The 21,253-nt window shown below is 34.3% G+C and overlaps 2 protein-coding genes across 2 annotated transcripts; one reads left to right on the forward strand and one right to left on the reverse strand.

Annotated features, from left to right (window-relative positions):
- The first annotated feature begins 31 nt into the window (after positions 1 to 31).
- Positions 32 to 7,887, forward strand: LOC117321848 (probable palmitoyltransferase ZDHHC12). The gene is made up of 6 exons (XM_033876438.1): positions 32 to 121; positions 2,206 to 2,422; positions 2,838 to 2,974; positions 3,785 to 3,931; positions 4,295 to 4,461; positions 5,076 to 7,887. The coding sequence occupies exons 2-6, from the start codon at positions 2,290 to 2,292 to the stop codon at positions 5,407 to 5,409; spliced, it is 918 nt and encodes a 305-aa protein (XP_033732329.1). The 5' UTR covers positions 32 to 121; positions 2,206 to 2,289; the 3' UTR covers positions 5,410 to 7,887.
- Positions 7,888 to 12,060: 4,173 nt separating this feature from the next.
- LOC117321849 (medium-chain specific acyl-CoA dehydrogenase, mitochondrial-like) lies at positions 12,061 to 20,795 on the reverse strand. The gene is made up of 13 exons (XM_033876439.1): positions 20,703 to 20,795; positions 19,512 to 19,614; positions 19,114 to 19,211; positions 18,554 to 18,623; positions 18,158 to 18,258; positions 17,872 to 17,952; positions 16,515 to 16,751; positions 15,748 to 15,819; positions 15,238 to 15,306; positions 14,538 to 14,633; positions 14,217 to 14,393; positions 13,710 to 13,781; positions 12,061 to 13,206 (listed from the first exon to the last, which is right to left on the reverse strand). Exons 1-13 carry the CDS (start codon positions 20,721 to 20,723, stop codon positions 13,129 to 13,131), a joined length of 1,275 nt encoding a protein of 424 aa, XP_033732330.1. The 5' UTR covers positions 20,724 to 20,795; the 3' UTR covers positions 12,061 to 13,128.
- Between the last annotated feature and the right edge of the window lie 458 nt (positions 20,796 to 21,253).

Here is a 21,253-nt window from a genome sequence, read left to right on the forward strand (position 1 = left end):
TTTCCGGATTTTACGTTTTTTTGTTTTTGTTTTTAGTTTTTCTCCCTCGGAACATCTCTTGCGTTTTCTTCACGATGTTGTTAAGGTTTTGAGTTTTGCTAAGAACACTCCCTCATCAAAGGTTTGTTTACTATTAGGTCTATCAGTATTTAACTATGTGTATGTTTTTATATTATGTATTTTTCAAATTATCGTAAAATCGCCGACATATCAGTGAAGTTAGATGATAACATGGCGAGAAACTAATGACAGGCGCGTCACTGCCGTCGTCAGAACCAAAAAATAGCCGTAACGTTAGACCTTCTAATAGTAATAATTAACTAGGTCTAACTATACATGTAGCTGAAGTATTCTCACACTCTGGTACATTTGAAGCACTGTTAAAAAAAACCCAGCTTATATTATGATTGTTATACTCAGTGTTGATATAAAATATTTCTTTCTGTTTACAAGTTGTTGTGATCTAATTCATTGTACGTTTTATTCTAAGTTGTGATGTCTTGTTTTATGTTGTGTGACTATTTGGATTGGCTCCTTTGATTATTACTGTTAAATTACAAATGAAAGCTCCAAACACAGGATGTCTACTGGTACCACAAGGGCATAATTTAACAAATAGCCAGCTGAAATACCTGTAGATAAAGACAAGGGAAGCATCCGGTCTATATATAAGAGTATAGGTATTTCTGGCTACTTTTTAATATAAGACTAGACATGCCCCTGTGCTGGTACTGTGCAGTGGCTCAAAACAGATGACCTCTGACTTTCCTTCTAGGTCTGTGGTACCCGAATTACAACTATATAGCTACAGAAAGTAGCTATAGGCTTATAAAGGAAATAACTTTCTGACATCCTTAGCAAATGACCCCTGCCTTTTTAATGTCCTAGATATAAGTCTACTCATGAGTAACAGGAAAGTGAGTTGTATGCATCTTATGGGGATAGAACCTGCGGACCTCAGCTTAAATTACTTGTCCGCTGATTTACTGACTGAGGTAAAGGGACATTACATCTATTGCGAAGCTAAAAGGCGGCTGTATCACTATACATTGTATATGTAGACTATTTACAATTAAAATCTGCCACCTTACTCTCCCTTTTCAAATGTGCTCACCCCAAACACAAATCAACCCAGGTTCTATCTACAATGAAGCCTCTCATTCTCCTATAGTTAATCCGAAGGGTTCTGATGTGTATCTACGAAGTAAGATCGTCAGAAAATTCAGACCATCCTATAGTTTGCACTTGGAGTGGTGATCAATGGCACTAAATGTAACAGGAAAGAGAGTAGTGTGCCTCCACTTGGATCTAACCCGCGACCCTCAGCTTACTGGTCCATTGCTATTTACTGACTGAACTAAAAGGGAAATATCCCCTAGTGCTAAGCTAGAATGTGACCATATACCACTATGTACACAATTTAGTATTTACAATTAAAACCTGCCACATATATATGTATTCTTTATTTTTACACTTTTTGCTACATCCAATATATTTATGTATGATTGTTTATAATGCCAACCCTCACTAAGAGATTATAAATTATTTACAAGTTCTAGTATTTTTAATGAGTAAAATTCTTCATAGTTCATAATTTCAAAGACATATGCATTATGCAATTAGTCCACCAGAATGCAACTTTACTTAAAAATCTTATAACTTGGCTATATATAAGATGGACCAAGATGGAGAGTGGCCATCGAAAGCTCTCAAGTTTGTGCAACAGATAAAATCTTATTTTTACAACTGGAAATGTGGCCGAAACATTTAAACAACGCTTTCCAATAAAAAAATGGACCATCGATATAACCACCGTGACGACTTGCTGTATTATGCACACATTACCTGGATTTTTGGTGAGACCTCTTCCATACACCAGTATCCAGGACTGGTTCATCTGGATCTCTACGATTTACTACCTTCCGAGACGTTGTGTCTCCACCACCCCTGTATAGTAATGTGTTGTTTATGTGGTATCTAGTATGTCGAGGGTGTTTATAAATGCTCATTACTATACTTAAAATGTTATTCACTCATAAAAAATTCTAAAAAAAAGTTGGCCAGTATTGATATCAACCAATACAGTATGAATTAATGATATAAAAAGGATTTTAGGTGTTTTGTAAGGCTGTAAGGAAACCTTTTCGAGAGTAATGTAGTTTTCATTTTTGAGTCTTAATCTAGAACTTCTATATTTTGTTACAGAGACTAAAAGAAACAGATTGGGATGGAGTCGACACTGTATATTGGATTGATGCCTAGATCTAGAGCTGATGAGTGTCTCCGGGAATGATCGGTCGTATTTGTACCAGGATCAATATGTCATGCCGAAAGTGTTCATGTGGTGCCAGTCTGTTTATCAGGACATTTCACACGTTGATTTGTCTTGCCGTGCCCACAACTCTGCTTTTCAAAAAAACAGGTACTGCCATTTCATACATGACATGTAAAAAGGTCCACCACATAATTTACTAGTTTAAGCACATCGTTGGTTTTAAGGGAAAACATCTACATTGTATTAATTTTAAGTTTTGGCATTTCCTTCAGGTAATTAGGAGCATTCTTGAAACTAGGGCTGCTGTCTGGTGGTCATGATAACATTTGTATAAAATGTCACCAGTCCTGTTAACGTTGATAACATAGATTTGCTATACCAAGACGTTTAACAAACTGACAATGAAACCTGAAAAATGAACCCTGGCTGTACATGTGGAGTGATAAACCAAGCCAAAAAAAAAATCTAGACTGAAGAGGAAAATGATATAGTCAAGAAAACATTGAAGAAAAATACTGATTATTCAGCAGAAGTGTTGTAACTAATTTATGGTGTGATTTAGCCCTACAGCATGCCCTGCTGGAGTTTGCTGACCCGCTGTATGGAATTAGCTATGTGGTTCTCCTGGTGTTCTCGCTCATTATGTACTTCACAGCCTGTCTCAGCGACCCAGGGTATGTCCCTGTTATGGGACATAAGGTAAGATGTTAATTGTTAATATTGTTAAGAAATGTAGGATGAGGGAGGCATAATCTGTTACTTCTATCATTTATCTTAAAAATCACTTTTTTAGAGAAAATTGTTTGTCCTTTAGTTAATAGATGTTCATTTAGTATGAATTATCATGTTTCTATATGATATTTACACTACGGTACCGTAATATAATAAACATGTATATGTATATGATTATGTACCATTCATCGATGAATTGAAAGGATTAAAATAAGAAAAAATGAATATGCATTTATATCAATATTGTGTTGCACTTGAGTTTTGTTAAGAGCTGAAAGCATTCAATACATTAAAACAAACAAACTTATTAATGTTTTTAACAATTTTCAGCTCACCTGGCTTGAAGGGCCAGTGAGCTTATGCAATGTTGCTGCATCAGTTCATCCATAATCCATCAATATTTCCTTTAAATTGCTACTTGTCCTGAACAACTGAACGAATTTTGATGAAATTTGGTCTGGAGCATTATTGGGCAAAGGAAATCTAATGTTGTATAAACAGAGGGTGTGGCTCCCTTCTCTTTTTTAAGAAAGACAGGATTTGGTGCTCATTTGGTTTGTACCATTGTTTAAAGATGCAGCTCAGAAAGAAAATGTTTGTCACTTAAGTGAGAATATTTTGCCATGATTATTGGAATATCCAGGTGAGTGATGCAGGTCCTCTTTGTCTCTTATTTTCATAATGAATCTAATTTTCAAACATCTTTAAGAGGTCAAGGTTAAAAATGTGATTTTAATGTTATTTTCAACTTGTGTGACCTTCATTGGCGGTCTGTAGAAGTCAGCTGTTGCCCGCCCCCCTCAGGATGACAGTGATGAAGATGTTGACCCAGAGACAGAGGACCATACACCTATGTTACGGACAGCCACAGGAGAGATAGACACAGAAAAACTCTACAGATACTGTGATTATTGTGAAATTGAGGTATTATACAAAAAAATTGAAATAAAATTTTCATTAATGACAATTCATTTGGTTGTCTCCACTTGTTAAAGACAAATTTTAAAAATGACTGTTGAAAAGAAAAGGCACATTTTCAAATTGTTGTTACTAGAGTCAAAAACAAAAATTTTCATATTCAGAAAGAACTATATGTTAAAGTTACCCATTGATAATGTTAACTGGTCAACAAAATACAAATAGGTTTATTTTGATTGTTACTAGAGTAAAAAAAACAAAAGTTTTCATATTCAGAAAGAAATATTTGTTAAAGTGGCCATTACAATGTTTACTAGTCAACAAAATATAAATAGGTTTATTTTGATTGTTTTGATTGGATAATTGCAGCAACCAATGAGAAGTAAGCACTGTGAAGATTGTAACATGTGTGTGAGAAAGTATGACCACCACTGTCCATGGCTGGAGACATGTGTCGGGGAGAGAAACCATCGCTTCTTCTGGCTCTTTCTCCTGTCAACCTCTTTTCTCATCGTCTGGACATTTGTTATCACGTGGTCAGTATACCTAACAGTCACATGTATATATATATGTATTCTACACTGTATGTTTACATCGTTGTCTTGTTAATCACCTTCAATATACATGGCTTACAGATTGACTAAAAATGTCATTATAGACACACAAAATACTGCCCTTGTATCTGTAGAATACCAGCAATATTTTCACTTAGATGACAGAGTATCTATCTTTATGCACCATGCTTTGCTCTTGACCTTTGAAAGGGTAGGGATGCTCCATCAGTTAGAGCGCCAGCCACATAACCTTAGGTGAAGATTCGAGGTGTGTGGTTTGACACTCCCAACACATTGCGGTTTGTGTTTTTTGGGAGGCTGAGAGGCTGACCAGTCTGTGTTGTTTTGGTTTGTGCCCTTTCTCAAGACACTTTACACTAATTGCTGTGGATGGCATGCAACAGGCTTCCTATTTATGGTTCAGTGAGGTAGTCACCAACTACTACAAGGAGACCCTGCCGCAAAATGACCCTTGCTGTTCACAGGGCAATAAAACCAACAAATAAATCTTGATATGAAAAATATTTGTAGTCTGTGTGTATCAGTTCTCAACAGAAAGCCATTATTCGATATATGATAAAATATTTGTGTTACAGGAGGGCCTTTGATCACGAAGATGGTTGGGAGGGCTGGTTCCACAACAATGTCTTCCTCTTTATTGACATCATGGTGCTGATCTTTGGTGGCTTCACTGTGTTTGGACTGCTTGCCTTTCATTCTTATCTGATGGTGAAAAATATGACCACTTGGGAATGTGCAGCCAGGGAAAAAATAACATACCTGAAATATCTCGACGATGACTATAACCCATTCGATCAGGGGTGCTTCCATAATATGTACTATTTTCTGTGTCGGACCAAGAGCAGAAGGTGGGAAGTGCTTTATGAAAAGAAGACGGAAATACGTAAAAAGAATAGCGGGATTGTGTAGTGATCTTTTTTATGTTGAGCAAATAATATGCCTAAATGATTTTTAAAAATAATTTTTTTATTTCAACACTACATGTCAAAATAATTTAATCCAAAACATTATGGTTTAATGAAGTAAAACAAAATGTTAAGAAGAATTGGTCAGAGTCATATTGTGAAGTGCCAGGGAAAGGTTGAAACCAATATTTTAACCGATCAAGTTTTTCTGTGATATACATGTAGATAGTGACAATATATAGTAGTATATATATGCTGTTAGTCTGATTCCGTTAGTGTGTCTATCTCAGACTCTCCATTACATGACTACTATGAATGTATTGTAATGGTGTATTGAAAACAAAAGACAAAAGTTCACATACATTGTATATATGTTCGCCTTTAAGATTTCACAATGGTCAGATAAATCTTTTTTTTTCTTTACATTATAAGTAGTGTGATGAAAATCAGTTTTAACTTGTTTCCATTTCAAATGCAATTCTTGACAATTGTACCGCAACATTTCTAGGCTTGCTTAAGAAGTCTTCTATTATAGCTATATAATGTATATAAAGGAAACTTTATGGATTTAGAAATAGTTTTTTTGAATATCTTATCAGGTTTACTGCTGTGGTACGTAGAGTTTTGTACAGTATCATTTCTGTAATCGTATTTCTCGATTTATATGTAAAGGGGCCATTTGAATACTGTAAATGCTGTATTGACAGTGTTATCATGTATAAGCAAAAAAGTGATATCTTAACATTGATTCATAGTAAAGTTATTTCAGGGTTATTTCAGTATATGAAGAATAGGGTAGTATTAATCCTTCTTTTTAACCCTCTATCCACTCATCTTTTTAAGCAAATTTTATGAATGACTTAATGCCAATCATGATCTAAAATTAATACCCCATTTTGCTCATATATTATCACATTGTAATTATTTGTGTTGCAATTTTATTCCTAGTTTAGCCCCTTCTGCAGTGATACAATTCTGTGATAAAAATTCAACTACATACATCAAGTGATAATCAGTTATCATGTCTTAACAATCGACCATTTATTTTCATATTCCCAATTTGAACTTGAATTTGAAATTGATAAAAAAAATCAGTCTTATTAAAATATAACCTTTGTATCATATAATTATTCTGAGAGTTAGGAGAAACTCTGATATTTTATTACAATGTATTACCAAGTTGTAATGAAGATACATGTATTTAATTTGCAATATGTAAAGCAATAAATTCCATATGATGCCATTATCTGAAGTTAAGGTAAAGGAGGTGATATTGTGGACAAATATGTGACGTAGCATTTATGTGGAGGAACACATCTACTTGATAAAGAAATACAGTAACTGTACTATGACATGGGTGTCACGTTTATTGCATATCATTACACACATTTCTTTTATGGAATCCTGAGGAGTAGATAATGATATTGATAATTTACAAAGGTGTAAAATGGAATTACAATGTTTTGTAAGCCATAGATTTTAATCCATCCAAATTGTTTGGTCATTAAATATCAACGAGTTTGTTAAAAGGAGTTATGACATGTGTCCATTGTACTATGTATTGCCCGAGGTGCCGTTGAGGACTTCAATTGTATTGAAAGTTAATTAGCTATGTCAGTAAGATAAACAATGAAATAAGATGTTTTTATATATTTTATACTAAAGATACTGATAGACTAGAAATAATACTGTGTTAGATATATAGTCAGAAGTAATTTAGCATCAAATGAGAAAAATTGTTTTTATCTTGTATTTTGGAGATTGTAATTACTGCATGTATTATGGAAGAGGAGAACATACATGTGTATTAATATACTGTGTATAAACAATAACTGTCAAAACCTGTTGATTTTCATGTTGTATCATGTATGTTTAATGGCTGAGAAACATTTGGAGTAAGTACTGTATATCTGATAGTTAGTTTTGTAGTGGTTCAAATATTTGCCAAAAATCAGAGCAATCCAATCCTTAGTGGATTTTTGGCAAATATTTGAATCATCTACAAAACTAACTATCAGATATACAGAATATAATCAGAAATGTAGATAAATTTCTTGATATTTTTCCATTCCCTGAAAATGTTACTGCATTTACTAGGTCAAAGGTCAAAAAGATGCAAAGCAAGTACATCCTGTTTTTGCTAAATTGGGTATACTAATCTTTATGAGAAGGCTCCAGGGTAGTAAACAGTTGTGAAGTTTTTCTCAATCTTCATTGAGCAATCTACAAAGGGCAATTCCAGGGGATAAACAAAAATCAGACTGTCAAAATTTCAAAGTCCTATATGGTGGTATAAGTAATAATCTACAAATGCTGAAAATAAGCAGAAACTCGTCGGATTGGGTTACTGTACCCAGCTGTAAGTATATCTTTGATAAAAGTATTTCATTTATTTTCTCAGCTTTAAAAATATTGCTGCGTTATCTAAAAAAAAATCATCGACACATGTGTGCTTATGGTGGAATATACACTGTATATCTAATGAGGGAGAGAAAAAAAGAAAATTAACAAAGTCTTCTTTGGCAGGAGTTAGTTATTTTTTCAAGCATTTTAAAATCAGTATTATATATTCTGTCATGTATAATGCAAACACATGTTGATCAAATCTATTCTACCATGTGGGATTGTTATTGTATGTTTTCATGTCTACCTCAGTTCCTGTGATGTATTTAACGTGTCCATTTGTTTAAAATAATTATATGTTTAAGCTGTTCTGCTGTGCACAACATCATGACATTATGCCTTGTTGTATTGATTTCGCCAGGAAGCCTTAATCAGCTGATGTAATGTTTTCTGAATTCTTAAGCTAGTGGTGCTACCTGACACTTCAACATGGATATTAAAATGACTTGATATGGGCATGCAGATGTGTAATCTTGGCAAAATTGTACAATAATCACAAGAGCAGTTTCAGATGGCTTACTTTTAGTAATCTTGTGGAATATTTGCCATGGAATTATTCATGCCATGTTGTGCTTCTCTACATTTGAAACATCATATGGTTGACTTGTAGATTTTTGGGTCACCCGAGATGAAGTCTACAGTGAGCTTTTCTAATCGCCTTTTTTCTGTTGTCGTATGTCATCTGTTCATAAACCATTTACATTTTTGACTTCTTCTCAATAACAAAAAAGCCCAGAGACCTGTTATTGAGTCTGTTGCGTGCTGGGGTGAAGGGCTATCAAGATTGTTCAAATGAATGACCTTCACTTTCATTCAAGGTCACAGGGTCAAATACCCTAAACTCTTTTAATGACTTCTTATTCATCAAGATGCCTTGAGACCTGATATTGAGCCTAAAACATGCTGGGCCATTAGGCTTTCAAGATTGTTCAAATGAAAGATCTGGACCTTCATTCATGGTCACAGGAGTCAAATACATGTATGCTAAAATCTTTAAATGACTTCTCATTTGCTAAAAAGCCTAGAAACCTGATATTGGGCCTATAGCATGCATGGGTGAAGGGCTATCAATATTTTCAAATGAATGACCGTGACCTTCATTCAAGGTCACAGGGGTCAAGTGTGCTAAAATCTTTAAATGACTTCTCATTAAGCAAGAGTTTTAGAGACCTGATATTGAGTCTATAGCATACTGGGGCAATGGGCTATCAAGGGTGTTCAAACAAATGGCCTTGGCCTTCGTTAAAGGTCACAGAGGTCAAATATGCTAAAACTTTTGAACAACTTTTCATTTACCAAGAGGCCTAGAGACCTGATATTGGGCCGCCCAGCCTATAGCATGCTGGGGTAAAGGGCTATCAAGATTGTTCAAATGAATGCCAGTGAATGACCTTGACCTTCATTCGAAGGTCACAGGGGTTCAAATACGATAAAACTTTAGAATGACTTCTTCTCATTAACCCAGAGGCCTATAATCCTGATATTGGGCTTATAGCATGCTGGGGTAAAGGGCTATAATGATGGTTCAAATGAAAGAGCATGAGCTTGACCTTCATTTACAGCCACCAGGTTCAAATATGCTAAAATCTCTTAAACATCTTCTGGAATACCAACACAATTCGAAATCTGATATTTGGCCTGTAGCATGCTGAGGTGAACACATTGACCTCAAATTCAAGATCACAGGAATCAAATCTACCAAAATTCAGGTGACTGTTATGGCCCATGGACCTTGTATTTGTTTTATGCATCTGATCTGCTGGGGCATTTAGAAACAGGCACACACCTTCTATTCAACAGTATAACATGGATATTAATCATTAAAATGTGTTGTTATAGTAACAATATGGTGGTTTATTTGTAACATAGAGCCACAGTTATTGGTGTAATCTGGCTGTGTGGAATCTGGTGTATTTTGACCATGTAAGAATTGATGTAATATGGCTGTATATATCTCAAAAGTAATTTAACTTTGTAAGGTAGTTTGTCCATAGAGTTTAATCATTGTGTTGATTTTTGTTGTTGTTGTTTTTCCAAATACTGCTGGTTCAGTTATTATTCATATGTTGTTGTTTAAAGCTTCGTTTAATTTGTACAGGAGTAAATGTAGATTATTTTGTCATTGGATGAAGTTGTTCATGTTGTGACATTCCAACATCAGAAATTCACAAAGTTCATTTGTTACAAATGTGTATATGGTTGGTCTTGAATATCTTTTCTTTGCTATCATTGTGTTTTTTGCAACTTTTATAAAAAATGAAAATATGTATATTGTAGTCATGTTGAAATGTGGGTTCTTCTTGTAATGTTGTTTCAAATATATTCAGACTTGTATAAACGACTGAGGTGCAATGACATGCTATTTATAGTTACTGTATGAATCAACTTTTGATGTAAAATATTTTTAAAAAACTGATGTAAAAATTTTCTAAAAAAAAAAAAAAAAAAATGTTAAAAAGTCTCAACATAATTTATGTTCTCTAAATTCAGCATTAACTTAAAAGTAACTGTAAAATAAGCATTGTAATTTCAAACCTCAATGAATAAAGTTTCTTTTGTCAATCTTAAAATGTATTACAGTATATTATCTTTGAATAGAGTCTTGGTTCCTTTTAAGCTTTGATTATACTCCCAGGAATCATAAGGGGGATATTGTATCTGCCCTTGTCTATCTGTCCCACATCTGTTTCCTTACATTATTTTCTAATATCTCACAAACTTCATTTATTGCTTCCTTGAAGTTTGGTTTATTTTTTTCCAACATCCTATTAAAACCCAGATTCATTTAAAGACGTGCCAGGTTTTCGAGGTGGAGGAAAGCCGGAGTAACCACCAGTCTACAATAAATACCAGGCAACTGTCCCACATGGATTTTGAACTCATGGCCCAGAGGTAGAGGGCTAGTGACAAAGGAACATCTTAACCCCTTGGCCACTGTGGCAGGAAGTGCTTGCTTGGAAATTGCTTTTCCTGTTCAGAGGTTGTACTCTGCACAAAATTGTTTGTTCACAGGTAAAAATAATTTGGTGTGAATGTTTCCCTGCATTCAGTAATTTCCTTTAATTTATACCAACACTACCAAATTCAATATTTATCATGATAAACATCCTGCATGGCCTGTGGAAATTTATGAATGTATATCGCACAGATAAACCAAGGGGCACATTTTTCATACATTATAGCAGTTCTGGGATGCATGGTGGTAAGTTTACTTTGGCACAACAAAACATCTGAAAATGAAAGCTTCTAAACATAAACAAACATTTCAATGATTTATTATCTAGGGTGTTTGGTTTGACACTCCCTACCTGTAACATTTGTGTTTCTTGGGAAGCTGAGAAATGAGACCGTCTGTGCTGTCATGGTGTGTCCTTGGGCAAGACACTTTACCCTATTTGCTCTGGATAGCATGCAGCAGGCGTCCTGTATGTTTTTCAGTGAGGTAGTAACCAGCTACTACTACGAGACCTTGCCTCGAAATGACCCTGGATGTTCACGGGGAGATAAACCCAGCAAATAGACTTCTTTATTGTGGACTATTAGATGTTATTGACATTGTTTCAACCACAATACAGCTGTCATGAGGATGACATTTACTAATGGCCCTGAAGTACACCATTGGGGCTCAAGTTGGTTACAATCATTAGGTATAAATTGTGTCATTTCGGATACATAAATGTGAAGGTTTCAAATAATTTGATCTCGATGAAATACAATCAATTAATTGTACATATTACAGAAAAAAATATGATTTGAGTGCTATTCTTGCAATTAGCTCACCAAGGCATTCAGCCATGATCTTTTCTTTCTTTTTAAACATTGTCAAAGGATTTTTTTGGTGCAGACTTCAGAGTAATAATATTTGGTTCCTTGGATGAGGCTTACAAAGTTTAAATAAAAGAAATTGGTTAGCCTCAACATTTGCATAAATTTGAATCCCAGCCACCGAGGGACCTTATCACTGAAATATCAATGTTTTACATTAATTGCATAGTTCGAGAAGTCCTGAATATCAATCTTGCCAAATGGACCCCTTTTGGCTCCGTCCCTTAGACCCCTTGGGGGTCAGTCCCATCATCTCTACAAATTTCAATCCCAACCACCTAGGGGTGCTTCCTACCAAATTTAGTTAAATTCTGATATGCAGAAGAAGTCAATTGTGTTGACAGATGCAAGACACAACAGTATGGCATAAGCTCACCTTGGTCCTTCAGACCAGGTGAATGAAAATATAAAACAAAAGAAAGCACAATCATGTTAATTAAGTGTTTATTTCACATCACTAATATACACATCACTTTTCAAATGATACCATTGTTATAGATAAATATACATGAGATATACAGTAGTTAGGACATGTACAACAAATCACACTCTCCAAATAATTGCCAGAGTCAATTTGTGACAAAAAGTTTTTTTTGATTCTCAATCAAATTGCAGAATTCCTCATTGAGCAAAAATCATATATTGTACTACTTATAACAATTCTCATGAATTTTGCATTTCACATACACACTGGTCTAACACACCTTAAGAAAGAATATAATTATGTATTTTGAGTAGATTTCCTTTTAAAATGATAATCTAAACTATGAAAAAAAAGAAAAAGTCAATTTTTTGATTTTTTTCTCTGTAAGACTGATTGTAAAAATTTTGAGTATGTTTGCAGAATCATCCCTGAAAAATGTACTGGGGGTAATGAAACAATTTTCTTTAACACACCACACCACAAATGCACATACATGTACATGAAATTGTCCTGCGTTTTGAATTGTTTCTAATCCATCTGGTAAATGTAATAAGTAGAAATATGCTACATTTACAAAGTTTCCACAATGTACTGTTAATGTACTATTTCTAACAATTCAAACTTTCAACAACCAAAAGGTCTTGCTTTCTTATGGCATTAAAAACACTCTTAGCATCACACACAGTGTACATGTATTTTCCAACCTCCAGCATATTTTCATGGTCTTTCCACTGACAAAATGCAAATTAATATCTCAACAGGGATTTCAACCTCAAACTTTGTCCCTCCACAATTGGCCATTTGTCATAGAAAGAGTTAGAAGCCTTAGAATCTTTCCCCAAATTACACCTGTTCATTGATGGAATGTACCCTGAAGGTATGATAAAGTAATCCTTTGGTAACGTTCTTGAATCTCCTAATCCGAGTCTTGTCTGTTTAGTAAAATACAACTAGAATATATTTATATTAAACTGTTCACATTTTGTTCTAGGACTTTTGAAAATGAAGTTTCATGATTAAATCACACCCCAGTCCATACATTACATCACATCACAAGAATATTGGTGTTTTTTACATGGACTGCTTGGCTGTTGTCAGATGTTCCCTGGAAATAATTACTCTCTGGATCTGAGCAGTTCCCTCATAAATCTGAAAAGACAGATTTTATACACAAAATTACAGAAATTTTCCACCAAGACTTACTAACAGTTCAACATTTGTTTCTGGCAGAATCTGCGCTTAAATTACACAGCAGTATCAAGGCATATTTAAATACCAGAACTTTTTGATTTGTTCATGAGCATTATTTCGAGTATAAGATAAACTAAATATGAAAAAAAGTAAATCTAATTTTGAACATGCAACTGGGCTTCACAGATGTCCATGTTCCCTCATATCTGTTTAAAATGTATGTCTATTAACAATCGTCTGAGATATGCTCCATAAACAAGAGGGGGTTTTAGTTATAAATGTCCCTTAAATTGTAAGGTCCCAACAACAATTCAAATGGAAAAAATATGAAAAAAGGTCCAACAATTAAAAGTTTTAATTCCTTGATCAATTTCTCTTTAATAATACATAAAAAATAGTCGTAGAAAGTTGGTCCACATGTAAGTGCACTACATAAAAGTAGGTGATGTGAAGAAACATACCTGATAGATTTTTGCATCTCTCATTAATTTCTCAGCAGGGTAGTCTGAATTGAAACCATTTCCACCAAATATCTGTGTTAAGATAACAATACAAGTCATTCTTCTTTTTTTTAGTAGGAACAAACATTTCATAAAAAGCAATCCACTCTTGTGGAAACAAACAAAAATGTTTCTTACTTTTTCATTACCTGTATACAACATACCACTCGCCTGTACACAATGTACCACTCACCTGTACACAATGTACCACTCATCTGTATACAACATACCACTCACTTGTATACAATATACCACTCACCTGTATACAACATACCACTCACCTGTACACAACTAACCACTCACCTGTATACAACATATCATTCACCTGTATACAACATACCACTCACCTTACACAATATACCACTCACCTGTACATAACATATCACTCACCTGTACACAACATACCACTCACCTGTACACAACCTACCAATCACCTGTCACTCAGCTTTTGAACATTTTGTCACTCACCTGTACTGCGTCAGCAGCAGCTTTATTGGCCACATCTCCAGCCAGGGCCTTTGCTATGGAGGCGTAGTATGTGTTGCGTCTGCCCTGGTCAATCTCCCATGCTGACCTGTATGTGGCAAGTCTAGCAGTCTCCACACCAATCACCATGTCAGCTAGGAGGAACGCCACAGCTTGGTGCTGAAAATCATACCAAACTGTTTATCAGTACCCTGTGTTAATTTTTCTTTTTCACCCTAGTATAACATTTATTTATATTTATTTTTAGCATTATTTTAACATTCACAATTTCAAATGTTACAAAGGAATTCATAAGAATGTTACCTCACAAATATGCTTTCCAAAGGTTTTCCTCTCCATTGAGTACTTTGTTGCTTCATCCAGTGCTCTCTGGGCCAGTCCCACAGCTCCTGCTGCCACCTGGTGGCAAATTTCAAATGTACAATACACACATTTTTTTTAAATTATCACTCAACTTTCTGTTCTGCAATATAATACTCCCATGTAATTAATTTTGTATGACACACATAACAACACTTTGTGATGTCAAATCAATGATGCCATATGATGGCCTCAGTTATGAAAAACATACTCAGTCATAATTCATGTCTTATACAGAATAAAATTGGAGGGTTTTCGCTAATAATAAAAAGAGTTATTCCAGTAAAATACAAGAAGATTCCAGAAAAAAATTATAAACATGGTGGGTGATGGAGAAATGTAGCTTATAGCATGGTACAGTTTGAATTTAATCACTTTATTCTTTTTAGAGTCCTCTTGTTGGGTAGATGTTTTACTGGTATAGCCCTTAAATTCTTATGAATATGAGTTTCACTAATGTTAGTTTCATACTAAGTTTATTAAACATGTTCAATATGACATGAACTCCATTACCCATGTCCAATTTTCTCTATACACGTGTATTTACCATGATTATAATTGTAAATCAAAAATATTGAAAGATTTGAAGGTTAAACCCAAGAAAATAAGGATCTTAAAAATGTGAAGAATGTGGAGAACTCACTGGAGGTCTTGTTTTGTCGAAGGCTCCCATAGCAACTTTGAAGCCAAATCCTTCACCTGTCAATACGTTCTGTAATATAACACAGGTTCCAGTACAGAGACTCTTTATAATAAGCAACAAATTTTATGATTGTCTCTTTCGTGTCTAAATTCCTGCAAGCATGATTTTTATTAGGACACCACAATAAACAATCTGGATACTATTACCGTGAGATTTAAAGTCTAAGAATAACTTTCCATGTTAGGTTGATATTTCAAGAAAGTATTCTTTTCTAGAGCTCCAAAGATTTCAGATCAATTATGTTCTTAAAAATGAAAATAACATTTATTTTGATCCAAGTCATGTTTTTCTTTCATTGAAACTTGCCACTTTAATGTCAACATTAGTGGAAAACATCCAAGAGATAAATATCATTTGCAAGAGTAAATTTATATGGCAAACAATCCCATCAACATCCAGTAAAAGTCCTTGGGGAATTTTAAAGATAGACGGACTGTACTCTGTCCCTACCTCGGCTGGCACCACAACATCCTCAAATGTGATTCCTCTGGTATCAGAAGCTCTCTGTCCCATGTTCCATTCCTATTGGGAGAAACAAAGAAAACAAAGGTTATCAAAAGACAAAGGTCACACAGGTCTGCAAATTTAGCACCAATAGAAAGATTTTGTGACAAGGGACACACATCTCAAAAATGAAAGCAAGGTTAATATTATGTGGCCAAGGATAAAGTTTTCTAAAAGTAGGTCAAAGGTCAGTCAAGGTCAGCAGGTCCGCATTGTAGTACCAATGGAAAGACGCGTACGACCTTGTCACAAGGAAAATCTATGTGAAATACCTAAGCTGTATCTTCATAAGTATTGACACAACACTGTTTTATAAAAACTTTAACCTAGCTGTCTACAGATAATGCCTATGCCAGAGTATAGCAATAGTTCCCCCGTACTTTTCCTAGCAAGCTAAAGTAGTGTAATTACTGTAATAATCCTATTTATAAAGAAAATAAATTCATTATCATAGTAAAACCAGACACTTAATATTTTGCAAATACACATTTCTGGGAATTATTCATTTATAGAAAAATTCCAAAAGGAGGACTTTTTGAAAAAAATCTTCATTCTATTCTAGACATGCACTGTATTCAATTCACCTGGATTCTGAATGCATCAACTAGAGAAATTACAACTTTGACTTTATGATAGTAGTATACCATAAAGAAACCTAATACCAATGATAAGAACATCCTACATATCAGCTGGGTATGGTTACAAGTCCTTACCTTCCTGCCGGCGGTAATGCCAGGTGTGTTGGCATCCACGATAAACCCTGTGAAGGCCTTTCCAGCAGATGTGCTAGAATCCCCTGTACGGGCCAAAACAAAATACCAGTTAGCTACACCACCATTGGTGATCCACATCTTGTTGCCATTTATGACATATTCATCTCCTTTCTTCACTGCCTTTGTCTTTAAGCCAGCCACATCTGATCCTGCTCCCGGCTCTGTCACACAGTAGGCCTGCATACAATAAAATTCTGACATGTAATATTTGTTAAAAGTGTCATTTCTGTGTGTTTTGATATAACTTTACAAAATTGAGAAATTCTATTATGACAGTCGGTAACTGGAGGCCAATAGCCTCGAAGTACGGTGGTCCAGTTAATTAATGTTCAATGAATGTTATAGACTGGTTTCTTGATTGATCAATTTGTCGACCAGGGGGACCAGAGTTACTATTTATGCAAAATCTGTTCCCCTGCCACCAAGGATGTTTCTAACCAAATTTGGTAAAAATCTCATTCATTATTTTATGACTAAAAGTGAATTTAAGGACTCAATCCCTCTTGTCCCAGGTGTGTCAGAGTCACCATTTATGCAAATCTATTCCCCTTCCCCACAGGATCGTTCTAACCAAATTTGGTTCAAATCCATTCAGGACTTTTTGACTAGTAACGATTTGAAGCAAATGTTGATGGGCGACAGACAAAATATAGCACCATGGCGTACTTGCAGTTGACTGAGATGTCCATGGAATATAAAACATCTGACATAGGTTAATAAAATGTAAAAGCAGTAAGCATATCATAAACAAATTCAGAAAACTAGTAACCATCAGTTAAGTATCCCATTCTTTACATATATAATACTTTTCAGTTTGAAGTGGAGAAGTCAGTCATTTATTTTTCCCGGAATGTGTTTGACAATCAGTTTTACTATGGATGAAGAAGACAGGAAATTTAATTCTTTAGAAATACACTTTATGTCCGTTTGTCTCAAGATTTTATCAGTTCTGTCCTTATCTATAACTACATATTCTTTTCTATAACTACATGTTCTTGCCAAATTTGATTGCAATAGATGATGTATAACTCGAGATATCCTGTCCACAAGGTGATCTTTTAAAACCAGGGGTCACACTATAAGGTAAGCTTGATGCTTCATCATGCTAAAAACAGATGATTGAATCAGAAAATAGTAATATATTTGCCATTTAAGACTTAGTCTACTTGGAAGAAGGTTCCTAAATACATGTAAATGATATAAAATTGTCCATGATTCTTTCACAAAATCTATATGCATAACCGTACAGTGTCCAAACACAGGTGAGATAATAAGCCAATTATCATTCTTTACTCACACACATGAGAGGTTCTTCCATCATTCGACCAAGGTATTTCTTCTGCTGTGCCTCATTACCAGCAAGGATCACAGGCATTTGCTATGGGAAAAAAATTATTTATCACAACAAAGACAAAGATATTATAGAAATTTATAAGTCAAGTAAATTCATAAAATATATTCAGAGGAATATTTCCTTCAAAGATTTTGTTTCTGAAAAAGCATAAAAAGTTATGATCTAGCTGTTCTCTACAGTGTACTTACAATATTAAGAAAATAGTAAATGGTTAGTTTAGAGAACTTACCCCTAGTGAGTTTGCCTCAATGGCTGTTTGTACTCCAGTACATCCATAGGCCAGCTCCTCTGTTATGATACAAGTGTCCAGAATTCCCAGACCAAGGCCACCTACAGTTTAAATCATAAACATGTATAGTTTTTGATATGAAAATCTGTTCACGTCATGACGAATCGTACATGTGTCCCATGTTACGATTATCCTGTACTGTATCACAACCCGTTTTTGTGTACAAATACATTTATTCCTGAAAGATGCAGGTATTTCAGTTCACTTATTCATGGAAAAAGTACCTCTAATATTGTTTAAAACATTCATTTAAATTTTGGGCTGCCATTATGGATTTCTGCAAATGTCTATATCACGATTTTTTTTTTTTCGATTTTCAAGCATGATTATTCTTACCATACTTTTCTGGTATATGTGAGTTCATGAGCCCAAGATTCCATGCCTTTTTAATCACATCCCAGGGGTACTGCAATATAAGGAAACATTAAAAAATAAGCTTAGAGCTTGTTTTTCAAACGAAAATATCTGCTGAAAATTGAAAATAGGTTAACTTAAATATAATGCATGCAGAGAAAATCATACAATTTGTATACCTTATTATATGTAAGCATTTCTTAAAGATTTCCTGACCGGTAGAAAATAACTTCATATTTTCACCACACCTACAATATACAGGTGCACAGACTAACGTAAATATTTTTTTTGTATCATCTCTGAGATAATAAATCCAAATTTTTACCAGTTCAATGTACTACAATCATGTATATTTCATAGACTATACCTAAGCAGGTAAATAAGAAGACAAGAAAAACGACATCATGTATAAATTCTCAATAGTATGGATGCAGTTTATCACTGTTCAAAAAAGTGAAGGTGTATAAAATAATAATTCCTTTTAGTTTATATCTTTGAAACAAGTAAACTTTTCTAAAAATTTCAAATGATAATATGCATACCTCTCCAGTTTTGTCATGATGTGGAGCAACAGGGACAATTTCCTCTCGTGCAAACTTTCTGGCAGTGTCTTGATACTCTTTCTGTTCGTCAGTCAATGCTTAAAACCAGCAAGCACACACTCAGACAAAAAGGAAATACATTTTGAAAAATTTTGAACATAACATATCATATTTCATCTTTAATTGACAATCATATTTCATCTTTAATTGACAGAGTATTTGTATGTTTATTAAATTATTACCAATTATATATCTGAGGAACTTTGTGGGTTTTTTTTTACAGATATTTGCCATGCATTGTACACTTGATTTATCATCAATTAGTAAGTGCCTCCCTTGATTTACAGACTAATGATTAAAGAGGGACCAAAAATATCTTCTTTTCATATCTATAATACCAAAGCCTATTCCAGGTGTCTCTGCTGTATTTCCTGCTGCTGCTGAGAATGTTCGTAGTGGAGCAAATCCTTTCCAGGTCAAACCCCGGAAGTGACGGACAACCTACAAATATTTGAAATAAAACAATGAAGAAGTTGCCTAAGCAGTGAAACACAATCCTTATTTTTGAAAAACAATATATCCCAGAGGGATTTTCTGCACCACTTGTATATCTATAACTTTTAGAATTATGCTATTATGTGAATTTGATCTTCTCCACTCCCCACTGCTTATATTACCTGTTGTACTGGTTAAGTCATGATTTAATAATAATAATGCTGCATTTGGTCATTTCCTTTCAAATGAATATCATCATTTTGCCTATTGACTTCAAAAATTATAAATGTGTTGTATATATGCTATCCATCCTGGCCTGTTAAAAAATAATGCCTGTGTTTCCAAAATGAATAGGGTAGGTATATACGCACGGTGTGGAAATCTTTTTAAGTAGTTTTTACTACAGCTTTATACACAAACAATCCTTAAAAATGGCAAAAAACAAAACAAACAAAAAACACACTTCAGTGTAGGAACGATAATATAGGGCTGGTAGAGTTAGCAGAAACAGGTATTTTCTTTTATGTCTAATTGCATTTGATTGTCAACTAGAATTTTAACCAATTAGAAGCATAGTGCCTATACATTCTTAAATGTATATTGTGATTAGCATCGGTACAAGAAATGAAGGACAACGTAATAGACCATTGATCATGAACAGTATCTGTGCCATGTATCATTCACATCTAAGAGTTATTTCCCTTGTATTGCAAAATTTCCAACAAAGACCTATATTTGTTCGGGGAGGGTCGAACAAACGTGTACTACCCTTGTGTATTTATCTTAGTTACTGAATATTTATCAAATATATACACTACTGTAATAAAAAAAAATATGCATGTACAGAAACGCTACCAAGTGACTACTGTAAAACTGCTTTCATTTTGACTTTTGACAAGTTGTGTAACCAAGAACCAGAAGCTAGGTTTAGCGACTAGACAAGTTGAAGTTCATGCTTAGTGGGGAAACCTTGCGTACCAAAGTTTATCACACAGACACCGACGAATATCTGACGACGACGTATGTGTATTTAGCGAATAGATTCTGGTCATAAATAAGTTTTCTGCATATGATCCTAGTCTACAGCTACTTACCTGTCCACAAAGTGACGCCATATTTACCTCCAAATGAAGAGTTCGGAAACCGTCTGCTCAACTATGTAGTGTATCAGAAAACTGGATTCTATGAAGTTCGTCATAAGAAAGTGATGTTCTTAGTAGTTATTTTCCTACATATCAATGTAAAATCAAGTTAATGAATTTAAACTATCAAAATGTTGACTTTCGGGGATACATAAATCATAACTTTAAAACTTGGATATATTAATAATCTTTAACCACTTAACTTTAAAACAAACTATAGCGCATGATTGGCACAAACTTCATAAGAGTCCAAAGTACAACATGATAAAAACAGAAACAAATACTACTCAATAAAGCTGCATATTATAAGTGCAGTAAATAGAACACTTCTTAGATAATATATACGACATGTGTTTATCTGATGGAGAGTTTTCCCTGCTTAATTATAAAACTTACTAAAACTTGTGTCCGTGGTAGGGCGTTGTCACGGTTCAGTGTGATCTTGACCTTTTTATTAAAATTAGACATAGAAGTTTAACTGTTTATTGAAAAAAATCTATTTT

This window comes from Pecten maximus, chromosome 2 (assembly GCF_902652985.1).
Source record: "Pecten maximus chromosome 2, xPecMax1.1, whole genome shotgun sequence".
NCBI lineage: Eukaryota > Metazoa > Mollusca > Bivalvia > Pectinida > Pectinidae > Pecten > Pecten maximus.